General features: G+C 43.5%; 1 protein-coding gene across 4 annotated transcripts in view; it reads left to right on the top strand.

Moving 5' to 3' along the window:
* Positions 1 to 24,437, top strand: part of CLCN3 (chloride voltage-gated channel 3) — a 167,469-nt gene that overhangs the window by 10,297 nt on the left and 132,735 nt on the right. For 2 of the 4 annotated variants that reach the window (XM_073644053.1, XM_073644029.1), the window contains exon 2: positions 6,409 to 6,584. In XM_073644053.1, the coding sequence (XP_073500154.1) occupies positions 6,425 to 6,584 (160 nt within the window). In that variant the 5' untranslated portion in view covers positions 6,409 to 6,424. Of the gene's footprint in view, positions 1 to 4,992; positions 5,125 to 6,408; positions 6,585 to 23,604; positions 23,627 to 24,437 lie in introns of those variants that run through there. The other 2 variants (XM_073644037.1, XM_073644062.1) reach the window with 2 other exon arrangements.

Here is a 24,437-nt window from a genome sequence, read left to right as displayed (position 1 = left end):
CTACAGTGACTATGTAGGACTGTTTTGAACATTTCCCATTTTCTATCCGTGCTCCTATTACTAAAGATTCTATCCCAGTCTATAAGGTGAAGGGCATCTCTTAGCTGATCAAACTTTGCCCTCCTGAAGTTCAGTGTTTTTGTGACTCCCTTGCTGGGCACCCTACTGAAGCACATGTGGAATTGTATAATGTTGTGGTCACTATTTCCCAGGTGCCCCCCGACCTGCACCTCAGTTATTCTGTCTGGCCTGTTAGTTAATATTAAGTCTAAAAGGGCCGTCCCTCTAGTTGGTTCCTGCACAAGTTGTGACAAATAATTGTCTTTGATAATTGATAGAAACCTGTTTCCTTTCTGAGATCTACAGCTTTCGGTTTCCCAGTCTATATCGGGGTAGTTGAAGTCCCCCATAATAATCACCTCGTTATTTTTTGCTACTTCTTCTATTTGTCTCATTAATAGACTTTCCGTGGCTTCTGCTATATTTGATGGTTTATAACAGACTCCTATGATAATTTTATTATTGTTTTTTGCCCCATGTATCTCCACCCATAAGGACTCGACCTCCTCATTTCCCTCCCATACATCCTCCCGTATTGTAGGCTTTAGACACGTCTTTACATATAGACAGACTCCACCCCCTTTCCGACTTCTTCGATCCCTTCTAAACAGACTGTAACCCTGTAAGTTAACTGCCCAGTCATAGCTTTCATCTAACCATGTCTCCGTTATTCCCACTATGTCATAGTTACCTGTAGATATTTCTGCTTCCAGTTCATCCATCTTGTTTGTCAGGCTTCTGGTATTTGCTAGCACGCAGTTTACATGATTTTGTTTTGTTCCAATCTTCTCCCTGTGGATTGTATTAGAAATTTTCTTACCTCCCTTCCAAGTATCTTGTCTTGGACCTTCTTTGTCGCACTTCATATCTTTCATTAGTATGTTCTCTGGTTGCATGTTCGTGTTCTGCGTTTTTCTTCCCATCCCCTCTTCTTCTAGTTTAACGCCCTCCTGATGAGTGTTGCGAGTCTCCTGGTGAATGTGTGTTTCCCGGGTTTGTTGAGGTGTAGTCCGTCTCTGGCAAGGAGTCCGTCATAGAGGTAATTCACACCGTGGTCCAGGAATCCAAATCCTTGTTGTCTGCATCATCGTCTCAGCCAGTTGTTCACATCAAGGATCCTGTTCCATCTCCTGATGCCATGCCCGTCTACTGGAAGGATAGAAGAAAAAACTACCTGCGCATCCAGTTCTTTTACTTTCTTCCCCAATGCTTCAAAGTCCTTGCAGATTGTCGGTAGGTCCTTCTTTGCCGTGTCATTGGTGCCAACATGTATCAAAAGAAATGGGTGGACATCCTTGGAACTGATGAGCTTCGGTATCCTATCGGTAACATCCTTGATCTTCGCCCCTGGGAGGCAGCATACTTCTCTTGCGGTTATGTCCGGTCTGCATATAGATTGACTGATGGATTGAATTTTCATCAGTGTTTCCTTGATGTGTCAGTTTTTGCCGTCTCATCGGTTTTTCTCTATGCCCAAAAAATTGCAATTTTTCAAAGTTCTGGAGGGTAGGACAAAGTAGTGGATTAACCCTTCAGTGACCGGTAAGTGAGTTATAAACTCCCTGTCAGAACTGGCTGACTGATGGATTCTTGGCTAATTCTGCAGCCAGCAATACAGCAATAAACATCGCAACACATAAGCTATAGAAGAAGAATTGTGCACAATATCAAATGAAACCCAATTGCAAATATTGTTTTAAGCCCACAAGCATTTAAATAATAAAAAAATCCACAAAATGTCCCTGAAAGGTATCCATGAATTTGTCAGCCGATTCATGCTGCTGAAACGGACAGCATGAATCAGAGCGCGCCATGGCAGTCAGCGTTTCAGAGAAAATATAGTTAGAAGAACCTTGGCTTTTCCCAGCACTGCTGGAGGTGATTGACTTGTCTGTCCCATAGCGAGGGACCTTTCAACCATCTGGAGCGGTGCGGGGAGACTGTGTAAGACTACTTTTGTCTCCGGCTATTGTCGCCTGCCGGAGTGTTTCAAAGAAAAATATACTTCTCTTGGTTTGTACAGCATGAATTCGTTGACATGTTCCCTTAATTATTCCCGGTATGGCTAGGGGGTGTGACAAAGTCACTGGTATTATATGCGAGGGGAAGTGTGTCACTCAGGATGCTCTACTGTGTGAACTGAGACCTACTGGATTTCTGCCAGCATGTTATATGCTGGGGGGTTAACTCTTTTAAAGGGTGTGGTTTTATGGGAATGACGTAGAGATGGGAGGGAAGTCTTTCCCCATACCTCCCCTCAGGGTGTCGCTGAGCAGGGTTAAATGCTCAGTCACCTTTTTTATCGGTTGTTGAGTTTGGAGTGGCAAAGACTCCAGACTGAGAGGCTTCAGCTCAGAGTGGAGCTGAATGCTGGGACTACAACCTGTGTGGCTAATCCCACACTGTTATGAACTGTGCTATCGTTTTCCTTTTGTTTTGTTGTTTTGCCAGTAAGGCTGTTTTTGTTTACTTTTCCTGGAACTGCAGAGCTTTAAGCCCCCGTCTCACATAGCGAGATCGCTGCTGTGTCACGGTTTTGGTGACGCAACAGCGACCTCACCAGCATGTCGCTATGTGTGACACTTTGCAACGATCAGGCCCCTGTGAGGTCGCTGATCGCTGCAAAGTGTTCTGGACCATTTTTTGGTCGTTGCTCTCCCGCTGGTCAGCACACATCGCTGTGTGTGACCAGCGGGAGCAGCGATCAGGCTGGTAACTATGGTAAACATCGGGTTACTAGGGGCACACGCGCACCTAGTAACCCGTTGTTTATCATGGTTACGAGCCTGCTAAAGTGAGCGGTAACCTCCCGCTCACTGTAGCAGAGTGGTAACCATGATAAACAACGGGTTACTAGGAGCCCGTGTGCCCCTAGTAACCCGATGTTTACCATAGTTACCAGCCTGCTCCTGCTTCAGCAGGCTGGTAACCAGGAGCAGGACATCGTGGAAAGATTCTTTCCACGATGTCGCTGCTCCCCTGATCGTTGGTGAGCCTGCCTGTTTGACAGCTCACCAGCGACCACATAGCGACGCAGCAACGATCCCTGACAGGTCGTATCGTTGTCAGGATCGTTGCAGCATCGCTAAGTGTGACGGGGCCTTTAGGCTATGTGCCCACGATGCAGAAATGAAGCAGAAAATTTCTGCTGCATCTCCCTGGCAGAAAAAACGCATGCAGATTGTGCATGTGTTTTTCTTGCAGAATACATGCGTTAACGCATGTGTTTCCGCATGCGGACTGACAAGCACTTTCCAGGCGATAGCATCACTTGGAAAGTGCTTGACAACTAGGTCACACTGTATAAATCCATGCAAACGGCATGGATTTATACAGTGTGACTAGTAAAAATAAAAAAATAAAGCTATACTTACCCCCGATCCCCCGCCGCGTGTGCTGCAGCGCTCCTTCCTGGTTCCTTCCTGGCTTGCCGGCATCTCGCGAGACAGCCTGCGGTCACATGACCGCGACGTCATCTCAGGACCTGGAAGGAGAAGCGCTGCAGGGGCCGCCGGACAGGTGAATATAAACTTTATTTGTTATTTTATTCTTTTTTTCACAGGTAGAATGGTACCCAGGTCTGGATGAGAGTCTTCTCTCCTCCAGAACTGGGTACCATCCGCACATTGAATCGCATATAATCCGCGTGTACAAATGTACAGACACAGATTCTATGCGTCTCAATGCAAGTCAATGGCGGCGCTTCCGCTGCGTGTCCGCAAAATTAATGAACATGCTGCGGATTTATGAGCGCTGCAGAAAAATCCGCAGCATGTGCATTGACATTGCCGAATGCCATTGGGGACCATGGGGTGCGGATTACCATGCGTTTTTGATGCGTTTCCGCTGCGGAATTTCCGCATGAAAAACGCATCGTGTGCACGCAGCCTTATGCCACTAAATAAAGCCTGCAGAGAAAACACGGTTCCTGAGTCTACTTCTGGAAGCAGCCGAGTGAGGCGTCTTACCACAGGGGACACAATCGTGTGTTCTCTCATGCGAGATAATAGGATCAATTCTGCAAAGCACATTCTAATCAAATCAGAGTTTGATCATAGTGTGACCCCATTCTTCTGGATATGGAGAAAAATACTACTCCATTTTCTCCATTCTGTCAGTCCGTGGAAATTGGACTGCGCTCTGATTTTTTCCATGGACTCATCGGCTTGCATGGGCGAGTGCGATCTAAATATCCGATAAAACTCAGGCACGCTAATTTTTTTTCTCCCTGAACCGGCTCTGTCGGAGGAGAAAATCAGACTTGTGCACGTCCCCATAGAATAACATTGGTCCCGGTGTAATCCGATGTTTTGTCAAATTGCACTCGGACCGATAATACGATGATGTGCACGAGTCCTATTAGTGGTCCATTTTGAGGTTTAGACAAGCTGTGACTGCTTTTTTCATTCCTATTAGGCCTTTATTACCTTGACTGGGATCTGTGACCGCCAGAATATGTATGTGGGGCTCACTGTCCAGTGACTCTTCTGTCTCTGCATCACTTCAGATAAGGACTTCATGGAGCACATTACGTTCATAGACATGCGTTCCAAGAAGTGCTGTTTTTACGAGTTTAAGTGATTGCCATGCCACCAGACCAGGAGTGCACATATGCGGTAGGGTCGCTGTTGGCGCAGGAGTTACATTGAGAAACAAAACTCTTGTGCTGCACTGTAGAGGATTGTATGTACACAGCCCCCTGTGCAGCTCCACCATATACACGATTCCCTTCGCTGCTCTTTCTCATTTTCTGGATGTATTCTGCTGCACATAATAAGCTGTATATTTGGCCTTGTAGGCCTCTCATTTAGTCAGGGGCAGAGGGGGGAAGCCATAGGAGCGTATGCCAATAATGTTTAGGTAATTGCCACCTAAGAGTTCTGAAAGGATGTAGTTCATGTCTACAAATCTATGTGTTCTCATATGATCTGAAGCGCGTGTCCAGCACTGATCATGAGACTGGATTACAGCTTTCATTTACTACAAGTCATTCACTTAGGAGCAGTCATCTGTGTTCTCATGAGGCAGAGGAGAAAAGCTGGCAGTGCCCAGATTACCTGCATGGTATGTACGGTGGTAGGCATTTGTATACGTTTTGTCACTTGTTGATGTTTGGTTTTCAGGTTCAGTGAGGACTGAAGGGAATAGGAAGCTCTGGACACCTTATACTCCTCATCCAGAGTTCTGGATTGTGTCCTGTTCCAGACTCTGGTTTTCTAATCACCATTGAATTAGACAGAAAATCCTTTTAACGTAGAATGTAAATCTAGGATGCTGTGGTATATAGCAACTGTGGCATTTAGCTAGCTGTGTAGCTCCCTCTTTTGTCCCATTGCCGACCGCATGTGATCATAAGCCCAATGGGTTGCCATGATAGTCAAGGGCCTATCAAAGTAATCAAGCTGTCATTGTGTTGTCCCCTAGTGGGACTGAAAAAAATAGTTTATCAGGAAAAAAATGTGAGACAAGAAATCCAACTGTACCATGTTGACTGGAAAAAAAAAAAAAAAGTTGTGGTTCTTGGAATGCTGCACTGCAAGTAACGGGAGCAATCCTGCGGTGCAACATTTATCACCTATGCACAGGACGGATGTATGGTCATTGGGGCCACCGCATACACTAGAAAGGGATCCTGAGCCCCCTGTCCCAGGAGTTTATATGAAGTGGTGGTCATGGGTCAGTGCTTTATACTGTGCATACAACAGGATGACCTTGGGTGACATGTGCAGCATCTGAAACAACAGATACGGGAAGCCTGTGCTAGCATTTCTTCTGCGGTGTTGCTATCAGTGTGTCAGCAGTGGGAGAAGAGGGCTGCATTGACAATCCAACACAATGGTCAGCACTTTGAACACATTTTATAAGTGGTCATAAACTTGTAAAAAACTCATGAAAGAATGAAGTTACGTTAAAACCAAGCACGCCATTGTTTTTCTTATGAAATTCTCAATAAGTTTGATGTGTCACATGACCCTCTTCCCATTGAAAAAAATAAAGTTGGATCCAATATGGCCAACTTCAAAATGGCCGCCATGGTCACCACCCATCTGGAAAAGTTTTCCCCCTCCCATATACTAATGTGCCACAAACAGGAAGTTCATATCAACAACCATTCCCATTTCATTTAGGTGTATCCATATAAATGGCCCACCCTGTATAGTGTAGAGGTGACTTCCTTTCAAGCGCCACCTAGCTGCCACTAAGGAGACTAAGCCATGGATGCATTGGGTGTATTTCATTCTAACTCTTTTCCTAAAGTGATTTTCAACCAATTGATGACCTGCCTGAATCCTTTGTAAGAAATGCCGTATGGTCGAAGTTTCTCATAGTTACTATCTGTGTTCACAGGTTGTAAAGCAGCTAAATGGAGTCTGAACAGCTGTTTCAGAGAAGTTACTACCGCAACAGTTACAACAGTATTACCAGTGCAAGCAGCGACGAGGAACTCCTTGATGGAGCTGGAGGGATGATGGACTTCCATACCTTGGAAGATGACCACTTACTGGATGGTGATGCCTCTTTGGGTGAGTCTTTAATTTTACAGTAAGAGAAGACCAAAATGAGAATGATGCATATATATTAAATATATATTGTTTACAGTCATAAGGCAAATAATCTCTATTCACCTGGTAAGTCCCTGAATAATTTTTGACCCCCACATATAGTAGTACCATATAGTCACTCCGTTGTCTGTATAGATGAGCCGGCTACTGTAGTGCTAAAGCCAATTTTCAAGAATTTTTAACATCTTGTGTTCATAAATTTTTATAGATACTCTAATTTTAAGATGTTGTTGTGACAGATTTAGGCCTCATGCACACTCCCGTATTTCATTTGCATCAGTATTGGTAATCCAATCCTGCTTTTGGACCTAGTAGTGCCAATGCTTCCAGGATAAGAGAGAGAACAAGTAGGTGCCAATGCTTCCAGGATACTTTTCCCTTTCTAGAAGTTTCATTGCTGTTTTGGCTCCCAAATAGTGGTGCAACTTACTGACCAAAATGCACAATTGTGAATAGAGGAAAGCACACTCCGTTTATTAGACTAGGTTCATACCTTGAGGGCTCTTTTTTTTTTTTCCTGAAATTGCAGCAGTTTTTTTTTCTTTTTTTTTTGTAAAGCAGATTATTTTTATTAAACATTTTTCAAAAAATTAGAACCACGGGAAACATCTTCCCGAATAAATCATATACAAAAACAGAAAAGATAACAACCCACCCCTTCCTTCCCCTCCCTTTCGAAACAGAAGTCCTGGAACTGTTTTTATACTATTTTTCTATGTTATTCTGTAGCTGCCGACATATAGACAGGTGCCAGTCTAACTGCAACTGAGAATCATTTCTATTCATCTGAATATGGTGGTACTAGCGGCACATACAGTACAGACCAAAAGTTTGGACACACCTTCTCATTTAAAGATTTTTCTGTATTTTCATGACTATGAAAATTGTACATTCACACTGAAGGCATCAAAACGATGAATTAACACATGTGGAATTATATACTTAAAAAAGTGTGAAACCACTGAAAATATGTCTTATATTCTAGGTTCTTCAAAGTAGCTACCTTTTGCTTTGATGACTGCTTTGCACACTCTTGGCATTCTCTTGATGAGCTTCAAGAGGTAGTCACCGGAAATGGTCTTCCAACAATCTTGAAGGAGTTCCCAGAGATGCTTAGCACTTGTTGGCCCTTTTGCCTTCACTCTGCGGTCCCAATCCATCTCGATTGGAGGCCAGGTCATCTGGTGTAGCACCCCATCACTCTCCTTCTTGGTCAAATAGCCCTTACACAGCCTGGAGGTGTGTTTGGGGTCATTGTCCTGTTGAAAACTAAATGATGGTCCAAATAAACGCAAACCGGATGGAATAGCATGCTGCTGCAAGATGCTGTGGTAGCCATGCTGGTTCAGTATGCCTTCAATTTTGAATAAATCACCAACAGTGTCACCAGCAAAGCACCACCACACCATCACACCTCCTCCTCCATGCTTCACGGTGGGAACCAGGCATGTAGAGTCCATTCGTTCACCTTTTCTGATTCGCACAAAGACACGGTGGTTGGAACCAAAGATCTCAAATTTGGACTCCTCAGATCAAAGCACAGATTTCCACTGGTCTAATGTCCATTCCTTGTGTTCTTTACCCCAAACAAGTCTCTTCTGCTTGTTGCCTGTCCTTAGCAGTGGTTTCCTAGCAGCTATTTTACCATGAAGGCCTGCTGCACAAAGTCTCCTCTTAACAGTTGTTGTAGAGATGTGTCTGCTGCTAGAACTCTGTGTGGCATTGACCTGGTCTCTAATATGAGCTGCTGTTAACCTGCGATTTCTGAGGCTGGTGACTCGGATAAACTTATCCTCAGAAGCAGAGGTGACTCTTGGTCTTCCTTTCCTGGAGCTGTCCTCATGTGAGCCAGTTTCTTTGTAGCGCTTGATGGTTTTTGCAACTGCACTTGTGGACACTTTCAAAGTTTGCTCAATTTTTCGCACTGACTGACCTTCATTTCTTAAAGTAATGATGGCCACTCGTTTTTCTTTACTTAGCTGCTTTTTTCTTGCCATAATACAAATTCTAACAGTCTATTCAGTAGGACTATCAGCTGTGTATCCACCTGACTTCTGCACAACACAACTGATGGTCCCAATCCCATTTATAAGGCAAGAAATGACACTTATTAAACCTGACAGGGCACACCTGTGAAGTGAAAACCATTTCCGGTGACTACATCTTGAAGCTCATCAAGAGAATGCCAAGTGTGCAAAGCAGTCATCAAAGGAAAATGTGGCTACTTTGAAGAACCTAGAATATAAGACATATTTTCAGTTGTTTCACACTTTTTTGTTAAGTATATAATTCCACATGTGTTAATTCATAGTTTTGATGCCTTCAGTGTGAATGCACAATTTTCATAGTCATGAAAATACAGAAATTTCTTTAAATGAGAAGGTGTGTCCAAACTTTTGGTCTGTACTGTAGATTTCAGATGAATGGAACAAAATCTGCAGTTTATGAATACAACTTTATTACTGAGAATAACGGATTGGTGGCGGTTTGGGGGCCTAAAACTTTGAGTTTGGGTTCTTTCAGACTGTTCCTGTTTGCTTCCACCACAAGGGGTCAGCTTTGCCTCATTTTCACAGCATTAAATTACATTGCCATTAGGCCTCTTCTGTTTCTCACCCTGGTTTTAAAAAAACAACTGGAAAAAATAACAGAGATCAGTATGCTCAAGGTCTCATGCTTCTACGTCCCCCTTCCTTCCAAAAAAAAACAAAACAAGGCATGGACATTTAGGGCTTATGCACTTGCATCCTTTTCGCAGTGGACCTAAGACAGCGGAAAAGCCACATCTGTGGACTTTGTGCTGAACTGCTGTGGTTCAGCCGCACATTGCAAAAGGTGGAATCCACAGTAGGTTTTGCAGCGTACATTTATGTCCTGCAGATTTCAGATTGACAGCGCTGGTTGATTTAATGCTGTGGATATTGTCTGCAGAGGGGATGGGAGATTTTTTTTACATCTCATGACGTTGGTATCGTCAATTTAAGTTGGGTTGGCCCCCCGCAACCCCACTTTAACTCTATCCCCAAAAACGACACCATGGCTTGGATGTAATTGGCCACAGTGGCCTATTATTAACGCAATAATAATACGTGAGCTAAGAAGGGTCTGGTGATCCCACTGACACAACTCCACCAACTCCCAGCCTCTAACGGAGGGCTTAAAAGCGGTTTCAAACTGCCACACCCAGAACTCGACATTCCTTTGCTGTGAGTCCCACAAATCACCAGACCCAAATACCACACATATTACCGACGGATCTGTGTCCTGTGGACACTCCTATACCAATTTATAACCAACTTCAAGGACCCTAAGCACGCCACCATGGGAGTACTTGACCCCTTAAGTACTCGAGACCCCCTTTCTTCTCATAAAAATTGCCTGGTTGATGCCCCTCCACAAGGCTGATGACCATACGTCTATTCCGTCATTGTTTAAATAAACTCCATCACTCAACCAAATATCTTCCAAACCATTTTCCAAGCTACAATGTCTAATTGACACTCCCCTGTTCGTGGAAGCAAATTTTGAAACTGCCCTTCACCTTCCTCCGTGCTCTATGCAGACTCTCTACTGACCTGGCGTTTCGCCACCTCTTGCAGGGAACCATCTCTGACCAGACTGTTACCCTCCCCGGAAAAGATGTCCAAAGCCGTGAAAAATCGTGCCTAAAGTCCTTAATTAGTTCCCTACATGGCTTAACTCCTAAGTCGTTGTCCCCTACGTTTAACAGCAGTACATCCGGGGGGTGATCTAGACTAACAAATTTTTTCACTTCCTGCAGCACCCTGCTTCACCCCATCCCTCTAAAAGCTAGCCAGCGTATGGCTGCTTTGTCCCTTGAGATGCCGAGTTGCCTTCCATCTCGTCTCGCTTTTGCCCGCAACGCGCCCCAGTGGACGTAGGAGTGGCCCGAACCAGCAGAGGGGAGCCTAAGCAGAAGACATATATGTTTAGAACACACTCATACGCATTTCTTACCGGTTAACTACCACCTCTGGTATTACGTATGATAAAAAACGTTTTGATTCCCACCTCCCTGTGCGTTTTACGGTTTCCACATTTAGTTCGCAAGCCGCAGCTTCCGTAGCGGCCCCTATCCGGACAGAGTGAGAGGCAAAACTTAGCGGATCCAATCCCACTTTGTTGAAACATTTTCTAAAAATGCTGGTGAATTGGTATTGCTATAGAAACGTTCCATCTTTGTGACGCAACAGCGGGTCTCCTGAATCCACCCCCCAAGCCCCTTAAAATTCAGGAAGGTTTTTAAAGGACACATCTCTGGCCCCCGCACCGCTCCAAACCATACCTTTCTCCCTCTTCCCAGATGGTCTGTTTTTGAGTGCCTTAACCAAAATTCCACCCCCTCCTTTGCTGCCCACACGTCCCTTGATGGTACCCCCAGCTTTTTTCTTATGGGGCTACCAGCTCACTAACCCTTAGTGCCCAGGAAAAAGCTAGCTGTAAGAGCGTTCTCATATTCAGAGCTGCAGATTCCTACCAGTTCCTTCCCCAAGCGTTCCAGTAGCTTAAACAACACCGGGCGCCGACCATCCCTCTGTGCCCGACCCGGCAAAACCTTTTAACTGCCTGTCGTACTAGAGGGTTCTTTGTGAAGTCTCTAACCTCTCTTGTCCTAAGGCCGAATCCCAGGCCCACAATTAACCTATTTACCTTGGAAACTGACCAACCCTCCCTAGCTCCTTCGCTTAACCATAGGAGCAGCAAGCCTACCTGGTCATCTTCGGACAAAGCATATCCTATACCCCTTTTTTGACCCTCCCACATCCCCCAAGCTGTTTGATATGCCTTCCATGTGCTAATGGATAGGGACAATTTTATTAGAGGTTGGGCTGCACAAATGCCACTTTCCATAAGTCTTGCGGGCACTCGAGCCCTTCTCCTACGCCTCTGGGGCCACCACCCGAAAGCGATCCCACTGAAAACGAGAAAGGGCGTCGGAAATCGAATTCTTTTCGCCTGATACGTGTGAAGCTGTTATCCAATACCAGTTGCCTTAATACTCTGATTACTGGTGGGGAAGACGCCAACATATTGTTGACAGCCAGGACTGCCCCCATGTTATCGCAGCGGAAACTAATCCGTTTGTTGCGAAACTGTTGACCCCACAGTGTAACCGCTACCATTATCGGGAAAATTTCCAGCAATGCAATGTTTTTTTACCAGCCCTGCCTGCCTCCAATCCCTGGGCCATTCTGCAGCGCACCATTGGCCCTTGAAATAAGCGCTGAACCCTGTGCTACCTGCCACGTCTGTGAACAGTTCTAAGTCTACATTGTCGGTCACCTCTTTCATTATCAATGAACGCCCGTTATAACCCTCAAGGAATGTGGCCCACGCTGCCAGATCCTCCTTATGCTCTTTTGATAATCTGATGTAGTGATGAGGGGCCTTTACACCTGCCATCGCCCCTGCCAAGAGGAGAAGATGCGCCTCATGGGCATCACCCTACATGCAAAATTCAGTTTTCCTAGCAGCGATTGTGGTAGCCGGAGTTCTCACTTCTCCGAGTCGGTAACGATACCCAGGAAACAAATTTGCGCGGCTAGGCTCAGTTTTACCGGGTGCCAGGGGGACTCCGAACAACTCCGCTACCCATTCCATGGTGTGCAATGTAGACTCACATCGTGGTAAGGTCTTTGGGCCGAAGCACAAAAAATCGTCTAGGTAATGAATGATTGGTGCGCCCCCAGGCACGTTCCATATGACCCATTCAAGGAAGCAGCTGAACGCTTCGAACAATGAGCAAGAAATGGAACAGTCCATTGGCAGACATCTATTTATGAAGTATGCTCCCTCCCAGAAGCAACCCAGCAGTCGGACACTATTGGGGTGCATCGGCAGTAGCCTGAACGCCCTCAATGTCCGTCTTGGCCATCAGCGTACCTTTTCCCTATTTTGTAACCCACTTGACCGCTTCATCAGAGGTGTAAACCACAGAGCTTAATTCCGCCTCAATTCCATCATTCAGTGACTTACCCCTTGGACGGGACAGATGGTGGATTAATTTAAATTTATTGGGTTCTTTTTTGGGTGCGGCCCCAAATGGGGACACCACTACTTTTTCTAGCGGTAACTCTCTGAATGGTCCGGCCACTACTGCCGGATACTGGTAGGCCGATTTCAAGGTTTTTTGGTAACGGGAACCTCGACCGAGGTGGAAGGGATCTTAAAATCCGCCTTGAAGCCTGCTGCCTGCAGCTCCGCTATTTCCCTATCTGGGAATCTATTTAGAAAGGCAATCATTTTTGCTAGTTTTACCGGCATCGCTCCTTTGGGAATTACCTTGCGTGCCCCCCCCCCCCTTCCGTTTTTAAAACATCTATCCGCCCCGTGTAATGACCCATTACAAAAAGAGCAGGCGTGCTTGTATTTACATTCGGCACCGAATTTGCACTGGCTCTCGTTGAACTGCCAGCATAATCCTGACCTCTGCCCACCCGCTTGTCCCTTATCTCTTCCTCTGCTTCCGTGGTGACCAGATGACCCGGCCCCGCCTGGAAAGGGGTGCGGGAACCTAGCCGGGGCCAATACTCTCAACCACAACCCTATATCCTTCTGGTCCCATTTGATTGATGTTCTAACTGCTTTACTTTGATGGAATTGTTAGTCGTATCTAAGCCAGCCCCCCCCCCACCCCTGTATACTCTATACGCCTCCCCAATAGCATCTTGGTAACAAAATAGGGCTGAACAGTTCTCCTGTGCCTTCTCCCCTTTGACACTTGCTAGGATAGAGAAAGCTTGCAACCAATTGGTGAAGGTTTGTGGGATGAACCGCCACCTCCGTTTTTTCTCATCCTCTTTTTTTATTATTGTTTCTCTTGCTCTTGTCTAAATTAAACTTTTCTAACGGCAGAAGGGAAAATATTTCGACATACTCATCCTTCCAAATTTGTTCTTTTACCTCCTTTAAATGGGAACCTAGGGGTCCCTTGTAGCAGACGTATACCTCCCCCCGCGCCCTATCATCCAGGTGAATCTTATCCCCTTTTTCCTTCATGGTCTGCTCTGCCACGCTCCTGGGACTTGTTGCTTGTGTCTGCGGGTCCCCCTGCACTACCCCTTCGTTCCTCACCCCCATATCCCCCAATGGGACCCAGGCTGATATTGGAGTTGGTGGTTGTTTTTGGGCCTCCAGCAAGGCTACCCAATTTTTTAGAAACGTAAGCATGTCCTGGATACCCGCCTCTAATTGTGGCGCCACTATTTCGGAGGTGGTCCCCGCTGAATTTCCTCCCCTTGGCCCTAGCTCTAACTCGCCCGCCCTCTGACTGTGCACTACACTGTGACGTCAATATGGGGGGAAACGGACATAACCTAAATGGTGAAAGAGACCAGGCCACTCCCCCCGTGGCCTTATAAGCGGCTCCCACCTGACCCCACCCCTCCCTATACCTGTCCCCACCTATGTCGCACCCCTGTCATGCCGGCTTCCACCCCACTGCCTTAGGCCGTTGCTACAGCCTTTTTTTACACTTTGCTTGTATTGTGATATGAATGCTCCGTGCATGAGCACATATCCTAAATGCTCAAGCACACATCCATCAGACAACACATAGCAATCTATGGGACAGACTAATCTCATGTGTGCTTTAATATCCTGAGAAATATGGAGATGTATTCTCTGATTCATACAGAATTAAGTTTCAGTCCATGTTGTAGTGCCGGCCTCTCCATTATTTGTACTGCTGTGGACTCGTAGGGCCTCCTCCCTAATAGTTTTGCATGAAGACTAAAAACTTTAATTTTTAATTTTCCTCTCAGTTTATAAACAGAAAATCTTGTTATATCGGTATGTTATCACATCACATACCAATATAACAAGTGACAAAACAATGTTTGGGTAATAAATAATTGTATTGCGCTTATGGTACTGGTGTTTGGCTGTCTATTAACTTTGCTTTGTAGTGACCGAGCTATAAACATAGTATAGCGTGTTATTGCGCTAAACGGACATATGTTTGGCACCACAAACGTTAGTTTTGCGCTTGCTACATCTGTATCCTCACTTGTTACCCTGTGCGGCTCTTGTCTTCCCCATGCGAGGGGTGGCTCACCTTCATTGCTGGAGTGACAGTAGCATGCTCATCCACAATGATGCCTCCAGTGTGTCTCTGTGCGGATATATCCAGTAAGTCACATATTAATCCTGCAGTGGAAGTCCACTACGATAAATTTATTTTCAAAACCATATCTACATGTAGTAAAAAACCATCAGTGAGGAATTCACAGCATCCATATTGTGACGTAGAAATTGTGGATGTTCACCAGAAAATGCAAGGAGTCAAATCTATAGCAATCAGCGGAAGATTATGTACCTCCCATGACTCCTTCTGATTGTGATGGGAAACTGATCTGCTTATCACAACCAACCTTCCCTTCATCCTCTGCACATCCGGACCAGCACAGGGGACGATTTGAGGACTCTGCTGCTGTGACTAAACAGCCTCACAACTCTCTACACTATGTGCACAATTATTGTGCCAATTTCTTAATCTGTTGACTATCAACTTTTTGGGCAACTCCAACCACAGCCTCCCAGACAATGTTCAGAGAGGTGATGGCTTTCCTTAAGTGCAAATCTCCCATTTAAGAAGCACCTACAAGTTCTCAGTAGGGTTTAGGTCAGGTGAGGAAGGAGCCATGTCATTATTCTGTCATCTTTCAGTTCCTTACTGGCTGCCGAGCAGTGGAGACTGCAAGCGATAGAGCACTATCCTACATAAGTCATGGTTTTCTTGAAAGATGCAGCCTTTTTCCTGTTCCACTTGCTTGAAGAAAGTGTCTTCTAAAAACAGGCAGTTTATGGAGTTGATTTTGAGTCCATCTTCAATCTGACAAGGTCCACCAAGCTCATCTTTAATAGTATTAGCCCATAGCACTACCCCACCTCCATCTTTCTGGTGTCTGAGTCAAAGTGGAGATCTGTGTCCAAAAATGATCTAGCTAAAAGCCCATCCATGTGGTTTGTCAAAAGTTGCTCTCATCTCATCAGTACATAAAACCTTTGAAAAAAATTGTCTTCAGATATTTCTTGGCCCGATGTTGACCTTTCCACTTCTATATCAGTGGTGGTCATATTTTTGCCTCCTTACCTCAGCCATGTCTCTGAGCACTGAACACCTTATACTTCTGGAATATGGCAGCACTTGAGGATAATGGCTGCCTGGTCATAGAATCATAGAATGGTAGAGTTGGAAGGGACCTCCTGGGTCATCTGGTCCAACCCCCTGCTCAAAGCAGGATTCACTAGATCATCTCAGACAGATGTCTGTCCAGCCTCTGTTTGAAGACGTCCATTGAAGGGGAACTCACCACCTCTCGTGGCAGCCTCTTCCACTCATTAATCACCCTAACTGTCAAAAAGTTTTTTCTAATATCTAATCTGTGTCTCCTCCCATTTAGTTTCATCCCATTGCTTCTAGTCTTTCCTTGTGCAAATGAGAATAAAGATGATCCTTCTACAATGTGACAGCCCTTGACATATTTGTAGACAGCTATTAAGTCTCCTCTCAGTCTTCTTTTTTGCAAGCTAAACATTCCCAAATCCTGCAACCGTTCCTCATAGGACATGGTTTGCAGACCAGTCACCATTCTGGTCGCTCTTCTCTGAACTTGCTCCAGTTTGTCTATGTCTTTTTTAAAATGTGGTGCCCAAAACTGTACACAGTATTCCAGATGAGGTCTGACCAAAGAGGAGTACAGACCGATAATGACTTCACGTGATCTAGACTGTATGCTTCTGTTAATACATCCCAGAATTGTATTTGCCTTTTTTGCTGCTGCATCACACTGTTGACTCATGTTCAGTCTATGATCTATTAGTATACCTAAGTCTTTTTCACATGTACTGTTGCTTAGCTCTATTCCTCCCATTCTGTATATGCTTTTTTCATTTTTATTGCCCAGATGTAGTACTTTGCATTTTTCCCTGTTAAAAACCATTCTGTTGGTTGCTGCCCACTGCTCCAGTTTATTTAGGTCTTTTTGAATCCTCTCTCTCTCTTCTCTAGTATTAGCTATCCCTCCTAGCTTTGTGTCATCAGCAAATTTAATCAGTTTACCCTCAATTCCTTCATCTAAATCATTGATAAAGATGTTGAACAATACAGGTCCCAGGACGGAGCCCTGTGGTACCCCACTTGAGACATTCATCCAGCTGGATGTGAAGCCATTTACAACCACCCTTTGAGTCCGATCACTAAGCCAGTTATGAATCCACCTAACAGTTGCCTGGTCCATTGCATACTTGGTCATTTTTTCAATAAGGATGGTGTGAGATACTTTGTCAAATGCTTTGCTGAAGTCAAGATATACTATATCTACAGCATTTCCCTGATCCACCCAGTCAGTGATTCTGTCATAGAAGGAAATTAAGTTAGTCTGACATGACTTGTTAGTTACAAACCCATGCTGACTCTGGTTAATCACTTGATTCTTATCCATGTACTTACATACATGTTGTTTAATAATTTGTTCAAAGATCTTTCCTGGTATAGAAGTCAGACTCACCGGCCTATAGTTCCCTGGGTCCACCTTCTTCCCCTTTTTGAAGATAGGAACAACATTTGCTCTTCTCCAGTCTTCTGGGGCTTCTCCTGTTCTCCAAGAATTTTCAAAGATTATGGAGAGTGGTTCTAAAATTTCTTCTACGATCTCCTTCAGTACTCTGGGGTGTAATTCATCTGGACCTGGAGACTTGAACTCATTTATGTTAGCTAAATATTCCCTCACAATCTTTCTGTTTACAGATAACTTGGATTCCTCTATTCCTTTAAAAGGACAGTGAAGATCAGTTGATGTTACATTTTCTTTCTGAGAGAAAACGGATGCAAAATAGGAATTAAAAAGTTAGGCCTTCTCAACATCCTCTCTTACCATTTCTCCATTTTCATCCTGTAAAAATCCTATAGCATCTTTGACTGTTCTTTTACTTTTGACATACCCCCAAAATCCTTTTTTATTGCTTTTGACATCTCTTGCAAGCCTTAATTCATTGTCAGCTTTAGCTAACCTGATACGTGCCCTGCAGGATCTGCAGACTGCATTATAATCTTCTTTAGATATGCCTCCCTCTTTCCATTTAATAAACATTTCTTTCTTTCTTTTTAGCTTGTGTTTAAGTTCTGTGTTCATCCATCCTGGTTTCCTTAAATGCTTCCCATTCTTCCTACTTTTCGGGATTGTTAACGATTGTGCTTTGAGAATCTCATTTTTAAAAATTTCCCATCCTTCCTGGACATTTTTGTCCTTAAGGACATCCAGCCATTGGATCCCTCCTATTCTCTTTCTGAGTCTCTTAAAATCTGCCTTTCTAAAATCTAACCTTGAAGTTTGAGTCTTCACATGTCTTCCTCCTCTAGTTATCCAAAATTCTATAATAGCATGATCGCTGCCTCCTAGGGTCCCAGCCACCTTTACCTCCTCAACCATTTCCTCCCTGTTTATAAGGATTAGATCCAAAGTAGCAGATCCCCTTGTTTTCTCCCCTACCTTTTGGAAGATAAAGTTGTCAGCAAGAGAGGATAAGAATTTGCTTGACCTGTTAGTTTTAATTGAGAGAGATTCCCAACAAATGTCTGGATAGTTGAAATCTCCCATGACCACTACGTCATATTTTTTGGAGAACTTGGTCATTTGATACATAAAGAGTTCATCCATATCTTCAGCTTGCCCAGGTGGCCTGTAGTAAATGCCTACAATGGTGTCCTTTCCGTTGTTCTCTCCTTGTATTCTTACCCAAACAGTTTCCACAGAACTCCCAGTCTCTGAAGCTTCAATCTCTGTGCAGATATACGCTTTTCTAACATACAATGCAACACCTCCTCCTCGTTTATCAAGTCTGTTTCTTGCAAATAAGTTGTAGCCTTTTAGCCTTTTATTCCAATCATGTGTATCGTCCCACCAAGTTTCAGTGATTCCAATGACATCATATTCCTTTTCCTGCATTAGTAGTTCCAATTCTCCTTGTTTGTTGCCCATGCTTTGTGCATTTGTATAAAAACATTTTAGTTTGTGATTGGTTTCTCTTCCTCCCATATTTTTATTATTTAAATTGTTTTGTCTTTGTTCTTCCTTTCCACTTCCAGTAGCAGAGATCTCAATAGTATTTGTCAGCTGTATGGCTTTTTCTGGCCTTTTGCTTCCCTTCCCACATTGTTCTAGTTTAAAGCTCTTCTGATGAGTGTAGCAAGGCGACTTCCAAATACATGTTTTCCAGTCTTCGTAAGGTGCACCCCATCTCTAGCAAGTAGTCCATCGTATAGGTAATTCATTCCGTGATCCAGAAATCCAAATCCTTGTTGACGGCACCATCGACGTAGCCAGTTGTTCACCTGTAGAATCTTATTCCACCTCATTGTTCCATGGCCATCCACTGGGAGGATGGATGAGAAGACCACCTGCGCTCCCAATTCTTTCACTTTCTTGCCTAAGTCTTCAAAGTCACTGCAGATGGTTTCCAGGTCCTTTCTTGCGGTGTCATTTGTCCCCACATGTATTAGCAGGAATGGGTAGTGATCTGTAGGTCTGAAGAGTCTTGATATCCTGTCAGACACATCTTTAATTTTTGCTCCTGGAAGACAGCACATTTCTCTTGAGGTTATGTCTGGTCTGCAGATAGCAGCCTCTGTTCCTCTTAACAGGGAATCCCCCATGAGCACCACTCTCCGTTTTTTCTTCACAACATTCTTCTTTCTCCATCCAGGAGGATTCTGAGGGCTTACAAGGTTATTCATTGTTGGCAAAGTCTTATCTTGCTGTATTTCTTCATGGTTCTCCTGCGTGAGAGCCTGGTACTGGTTCCTGAGCAGTATGGGTGCTGACTGCCTCTCGATCCTCCTGCTTCTGTGGGTCACATGCTTCCATTCCTCTGTTTCGTCAGGTGCAGTTCGAATTTCTTCTCTTTCTGAATCATGAAGAGATAATTCTGCTCTGTCTAAGAACTCTTCACCTTCCTTAATGATTTTCAAGGTAGTTAACCTCTCTTCTAGATTTCGCAACTTTTCCTCCAACAGGGACACAAGCTTGCATTTCTGGCATGTGAAGTTTGGCTTTTCCACTGGCAAGTCTGTGAACATGTAGCAGGATATGCAGCTCACCAAATGGCTCCTGGACTCTTCCATGTTCTTATTGTTAATGTTCTGAAAACAGTGAAAAAAGCTTAAAAAAAAAAAGCTTCAAAATACCGGCGCGCGGTTTACCGATGTCCTCTTTTCAGCTCCAACAGCCAAAATCCAGTGTTCTTTGAGCTCGCGGAGACTCTTCACTTACCCCAAAATGCAGTGGGAATATGCAAATTATCTCCTCAGGACTCCTCCTCCTCACATCTGATTATTCTCAAATCTTTGGCAGTTAATGTGCATGTTTTTTTTTTCTCAACACATTTTTTGTGACCTTGTTGACTATTTGCAACAAAACTTTTGATTGTTCTGTGAACACGTCCTGATATCTCAGCAATTTCAAGTGTGCTGCATCCCTCTGTGAGACTTGCAACAATTTTTGACTTTTCAGAGTCAGATAAATTTTTGTTTTTGTTTTCCGCTTTGTTTTTTTTGGCAAAATAGGCTAAAAAAATCAACCTAATAATTTGGCACACCATGATAGAGGATGTTTTTTTTTTCTCAGCATCATTTTTATTTGATTTTTCAAGACACAAATACATAACATACATCTATTCTGGTACATAGAGAGGTAAGAGTGCCTGTACGCAGACTGGGTCTATAACAACTCTATTCACATATTTAATTGGTATAACAGTTATATGAAAAAGTTTGGGCACCCCTATTAATCTTAAGCTTAATGTTTTTTTAAAAATTGGTGTTTTTGCAACAGCTATTTCAGTTTGATATATGTAATAACTGTTGGACACAGTAATGTTTCTGCCTTGAAATGAGGTTTATTGTACTAACAGAAAATGTGCAATCTGCATTCAAACAAAATTTGACAGGTGCATAAGTATGGGCACCTCACCAGAAAAGTGACATTAATATTTAGTAGATCCTCCTTTTGCAAAAATAACAGCCTCTAGTCGCTTCCTGTAGCTTTTAATGAGTTCCTGGATCCTGAATGAAGGTATTTTTGACCATTCCTCTTTACAAAACAATTCCAGTTCAGTAAAGTTTGATGGTCGCTGAGCATGGACAGCCCTCTTCAAATGATCCCACAGATGTTCAATGATATTCAGGTCTGGGGACTGGGATGGCCATTCCAGAACATTGTAATTGTTCCTCTGCATGAATGCCTGAGTAGATTTGGAGCGGTGTTTTGGATCATTGTCTTGCTGAAAGATCCATCCCCTGCGTAACTTCAACTTTATCACTGATTCTTGAACATTATTGTCAAGAATCTGCTAATACTGAGTGGAATCCATGCGTCCCTCAACTTTAAGAAGATTCCCGGTGCCGGCATTGGCCACACAGCCCCAAAGCATGATGGAACCTCCACCAAATTTTACTGTGGGTAGCAAGTGTTTTTCTTGGAATGCTGTGTTTTTTTGCCGCCATGCATAACGCCTTTTTGTATGACCAAACAACTCAATCTTGGTTTCATCAGTCCACAGGACCTTCTTCCAAAAAGAAATTGGCTTCTCCAAATGTGCTTTTGCATACCTCAGCCGACTGTTTGTGGCGTGCTTGCAGAAACGGCTTCTTTCGCATCACTCTCCCACACAGCTTCTCCTTGTGCAAAGTGCGTTGTATAGTTGACCGATGCACAGTGACACCATCTGCGGCAAGTTGATGCTGCAGCTCTCTGGAGGTGGTCTGAGGATTGTCCTTGACTGATCTCACCATTCTTCTTCTCTGCCTTTCTGATGTTTTTCTTGGCCTGCCACTTCTGGCCTTAACAAGAACTGTCCCTGTGTTCTTCCATTTCCTTACTATGTTCCTCACAGTGGAAACTGACAGGTTAAATCTCTGAGACAGCTTTTTGTATCCTTCCCCTGAACAACTATGTTGAATAATCTTTGTTTTCAGATCATTTGACAGTTGTTTTGAGGAGCCCATGATGCCACTCTTCAGAGGAGATTCAAACAGGAGAACAACTTGCAAGTGGCCACTTTAAGTAGCTTTTCTCATGATTGCATACACCTGGCTATGAAGTTCAAAGCTCAATGAGGTTACAAAACCAAAAAAAAGTGCTTTAGTAAGTCAGTAAAAAGTAGGTAGGAGTATTTAAAACAAGAAAATAAGGGTGCCCATACTTATGCACCTGTCAAATTTTGTTTTAATGCAGATTGCACATTTTCTGTTAGTAATGTTTCTGCCTTGAAATGAGGTTTATTGTACTGTGTCCTACAGTTATTACATATATCAAACTGAAATAGCTGTTGCAAAAACACCAATTTTTAAAAAACATTAAGCTTAAGATTAATAGGGGTGCCCAAACTTTTTCATATAACTGTATAACAAACAACAAAATGAATTAGTTGACCGTATGTCTTATGTCTCATTGAAGCCATCATTGATAATTAATGCATTTATATCTATGCCAGAAGTCCTGGCCCATTGATTGTTCTCCTCACCATTCTCTTCTTCATTTTAAGTTAAACGAAGTGCACCTAAGTTATTTTTGAGATCTTCTAGTATATACCATGCTGTAGATGTAAAGGTTTCTACCATTATCCTTTCGTCCTCTATTGAACAACAATTTATAATAAACTGTTTCCATTTTAGAAGGTATTTTCCGGCTTGCTTCTCTTTATTACATAGGGCATCTTGTTGTTCTACCTCCATATAATGCTTCATTTGTGCTATTAGTTCCGTAATGGCGGGGATATTGGGATCTAGCCAATGTTTTAGGAGCTGTTTTTTCACCAATATAAGCCAGTTACAGTGTGTAGTAGCTTGGGGCGACTCCCTATTAATTTGTTAGGGTTGTTTATGTTAGTCCTAACATGCAGCAGGGCTAAACTTGGAGAAAGGACATATCCTGGTCCCCATGTGGTGTTAATCATGTCAGCTACCTGGTCCCAATAGGAAACCAATGCAGGACAGGACCAAAGGCCGTGTAGGAGGTCAGTGTGTGGATATTGGCACTTGGGACATGAAATTAGTCTATTAGAAAGTGGGTCTTTTTTTGGTAGATTAAAGGCGTATATTGCACCATGCATGATTTTGGACTGAGTTTCTCTCCACGACTCATTCATAATATGTTTCCTGAATAACCTCCAACCCGTTCTAATCTTCTCGGGGATATCTACATCATCAAATTGTTGTTTCCAGTACTTAAAAAAGGTATCTGGGTGTGTTTCCACAAGGTTAGGTTTCATTGATGAATATAGTGTAGATATTGAGGGGGTACCCATTGAAGATGGCAGGATATTATCCTGTTAATTTCGGGAAGGATTAAGGGTGTTTTATCCTTGGTCCGCACCCTCCTCATTACACAAATACACATCACCTTATCTGCTTCATCCAGTAAGCATTCAGGTTTATAATTTACATTTGGATTGCTTCCAGCCTAAATATAGCTGCATCCAGAAGTTCCCATTCACAAAATGAAGACCAAAAGAAAGAAAATTTTGTTAACTTTTTCTGGGCCAGCATACTTGTACCTCCCTTTCTCTTCTATTTTTTTTGTTATACTGCAAATGTGACTAGTGCAGTGTCTGTTTGCCATATATGCCAATAAGGTTTATACACAAATAGGTTTATACACAAAATGTATCCCTATGGACTCGGACTGGTATATTTTGGTATACTACTCTGCAAACACACTGTGAAAGCACCAAGATTTTAAAGAGAGGAGGCCGGTCATTCAAAGGCTGAATGCAGGAGAGGCGTCGGGGAGTCACAGATTGAAGGCAGGAGGGGGTGCTGTGGAATCACAGATTGAAGGCAGGCTGGCGCTGTCATTAGCCGGTGTCAGTTAAATCAGCTGGCATACAGTCCTTTGAGAAAGCTACCAGTGAACACGCGAAACGTGCGTCGGGTCTGCCTGTATTCGTCTTGACAGTCTGCCTGAGCCTCCACATCCACCTCGGTAAGATTAACCTCTCCCTGCCATACTTGGGTTTTACCACGTTTTTGTAATTGATTAAATACCAATCATGGTCGACTTAGTGGGTTTCTTCTTGCCTAAAGAGCATATGCCATGTATATGATATAATGTGTGGTTTTGGATGACCTATGGCGGACATATCGTTCATCTATCTTAACATTTAAAAAGTTTTTTAACCAGTTATTAATAAACATTATGAATCGTTATACCTATAAACTGTTTCCTCCTGTTTGTCACGTCAGTTAAATATTATAGCTGACACCCTACAGAAACGTCCACGATTGGTGCTAGTGCAGATCGTGAGCGTTTAACCCCTCTGATGCTGCTTTTGAAAGTGACAGCGACATCGATTGGCTGAGAGAGGGCTCCCTCTCTGCCCCGATTGGCACAACGCGATTGCGATCGAAAATATGACCATACAAATGCTTGTTTTTATATAAAAAAAAACAAAAAAAACAATTTTAGGGAGTGACAGCAGCCAAACATAAAAAAACAATGCATGTGTCTTATCTCTGTAATTGAACCAACCCAAAGAATAGTCAGCTTTTCACTTATACTGCACGAGGAACAGTATAAAAAATAAATAAAACCAATTTATTCTGCCTCCCACAGATTGCAGTAAGGCTCGGCTCACATTTATTTTGCGCTGAGCGCTTACACCAGGGTTTCCATGTAAATCTCTGAAATACTTGATTCAGACAGAACCCCCTGCAGAAGATTCCCTGTAATGAGGCAGATGGAGGCACCGTCTACTCTGTCTGGCTTATGATCCGACGGGGTCCGTCTTTTTAGG

The sequence above is a fragment of the Phyllobates terribilis genome, unplaced genomic scaffold (assembly GCF_046119375.1).
Source record: "Phyllobates terribilis strain yellow unplaced genomic scaffold, ASM4611937v1 Scaffold_1__5_contigs__length_1240528914, whole genome shotgun sequence".
Taxonomy (NCBI): Eukaryota; Metazoa; Chordata; class Amphibia; order Anura; family Dendrobatidae; genus Phyllobates; species Phyllobates terribilis.
This window is presented reverse-complemented; position numbering and strand designations above follow the sequence as displayed.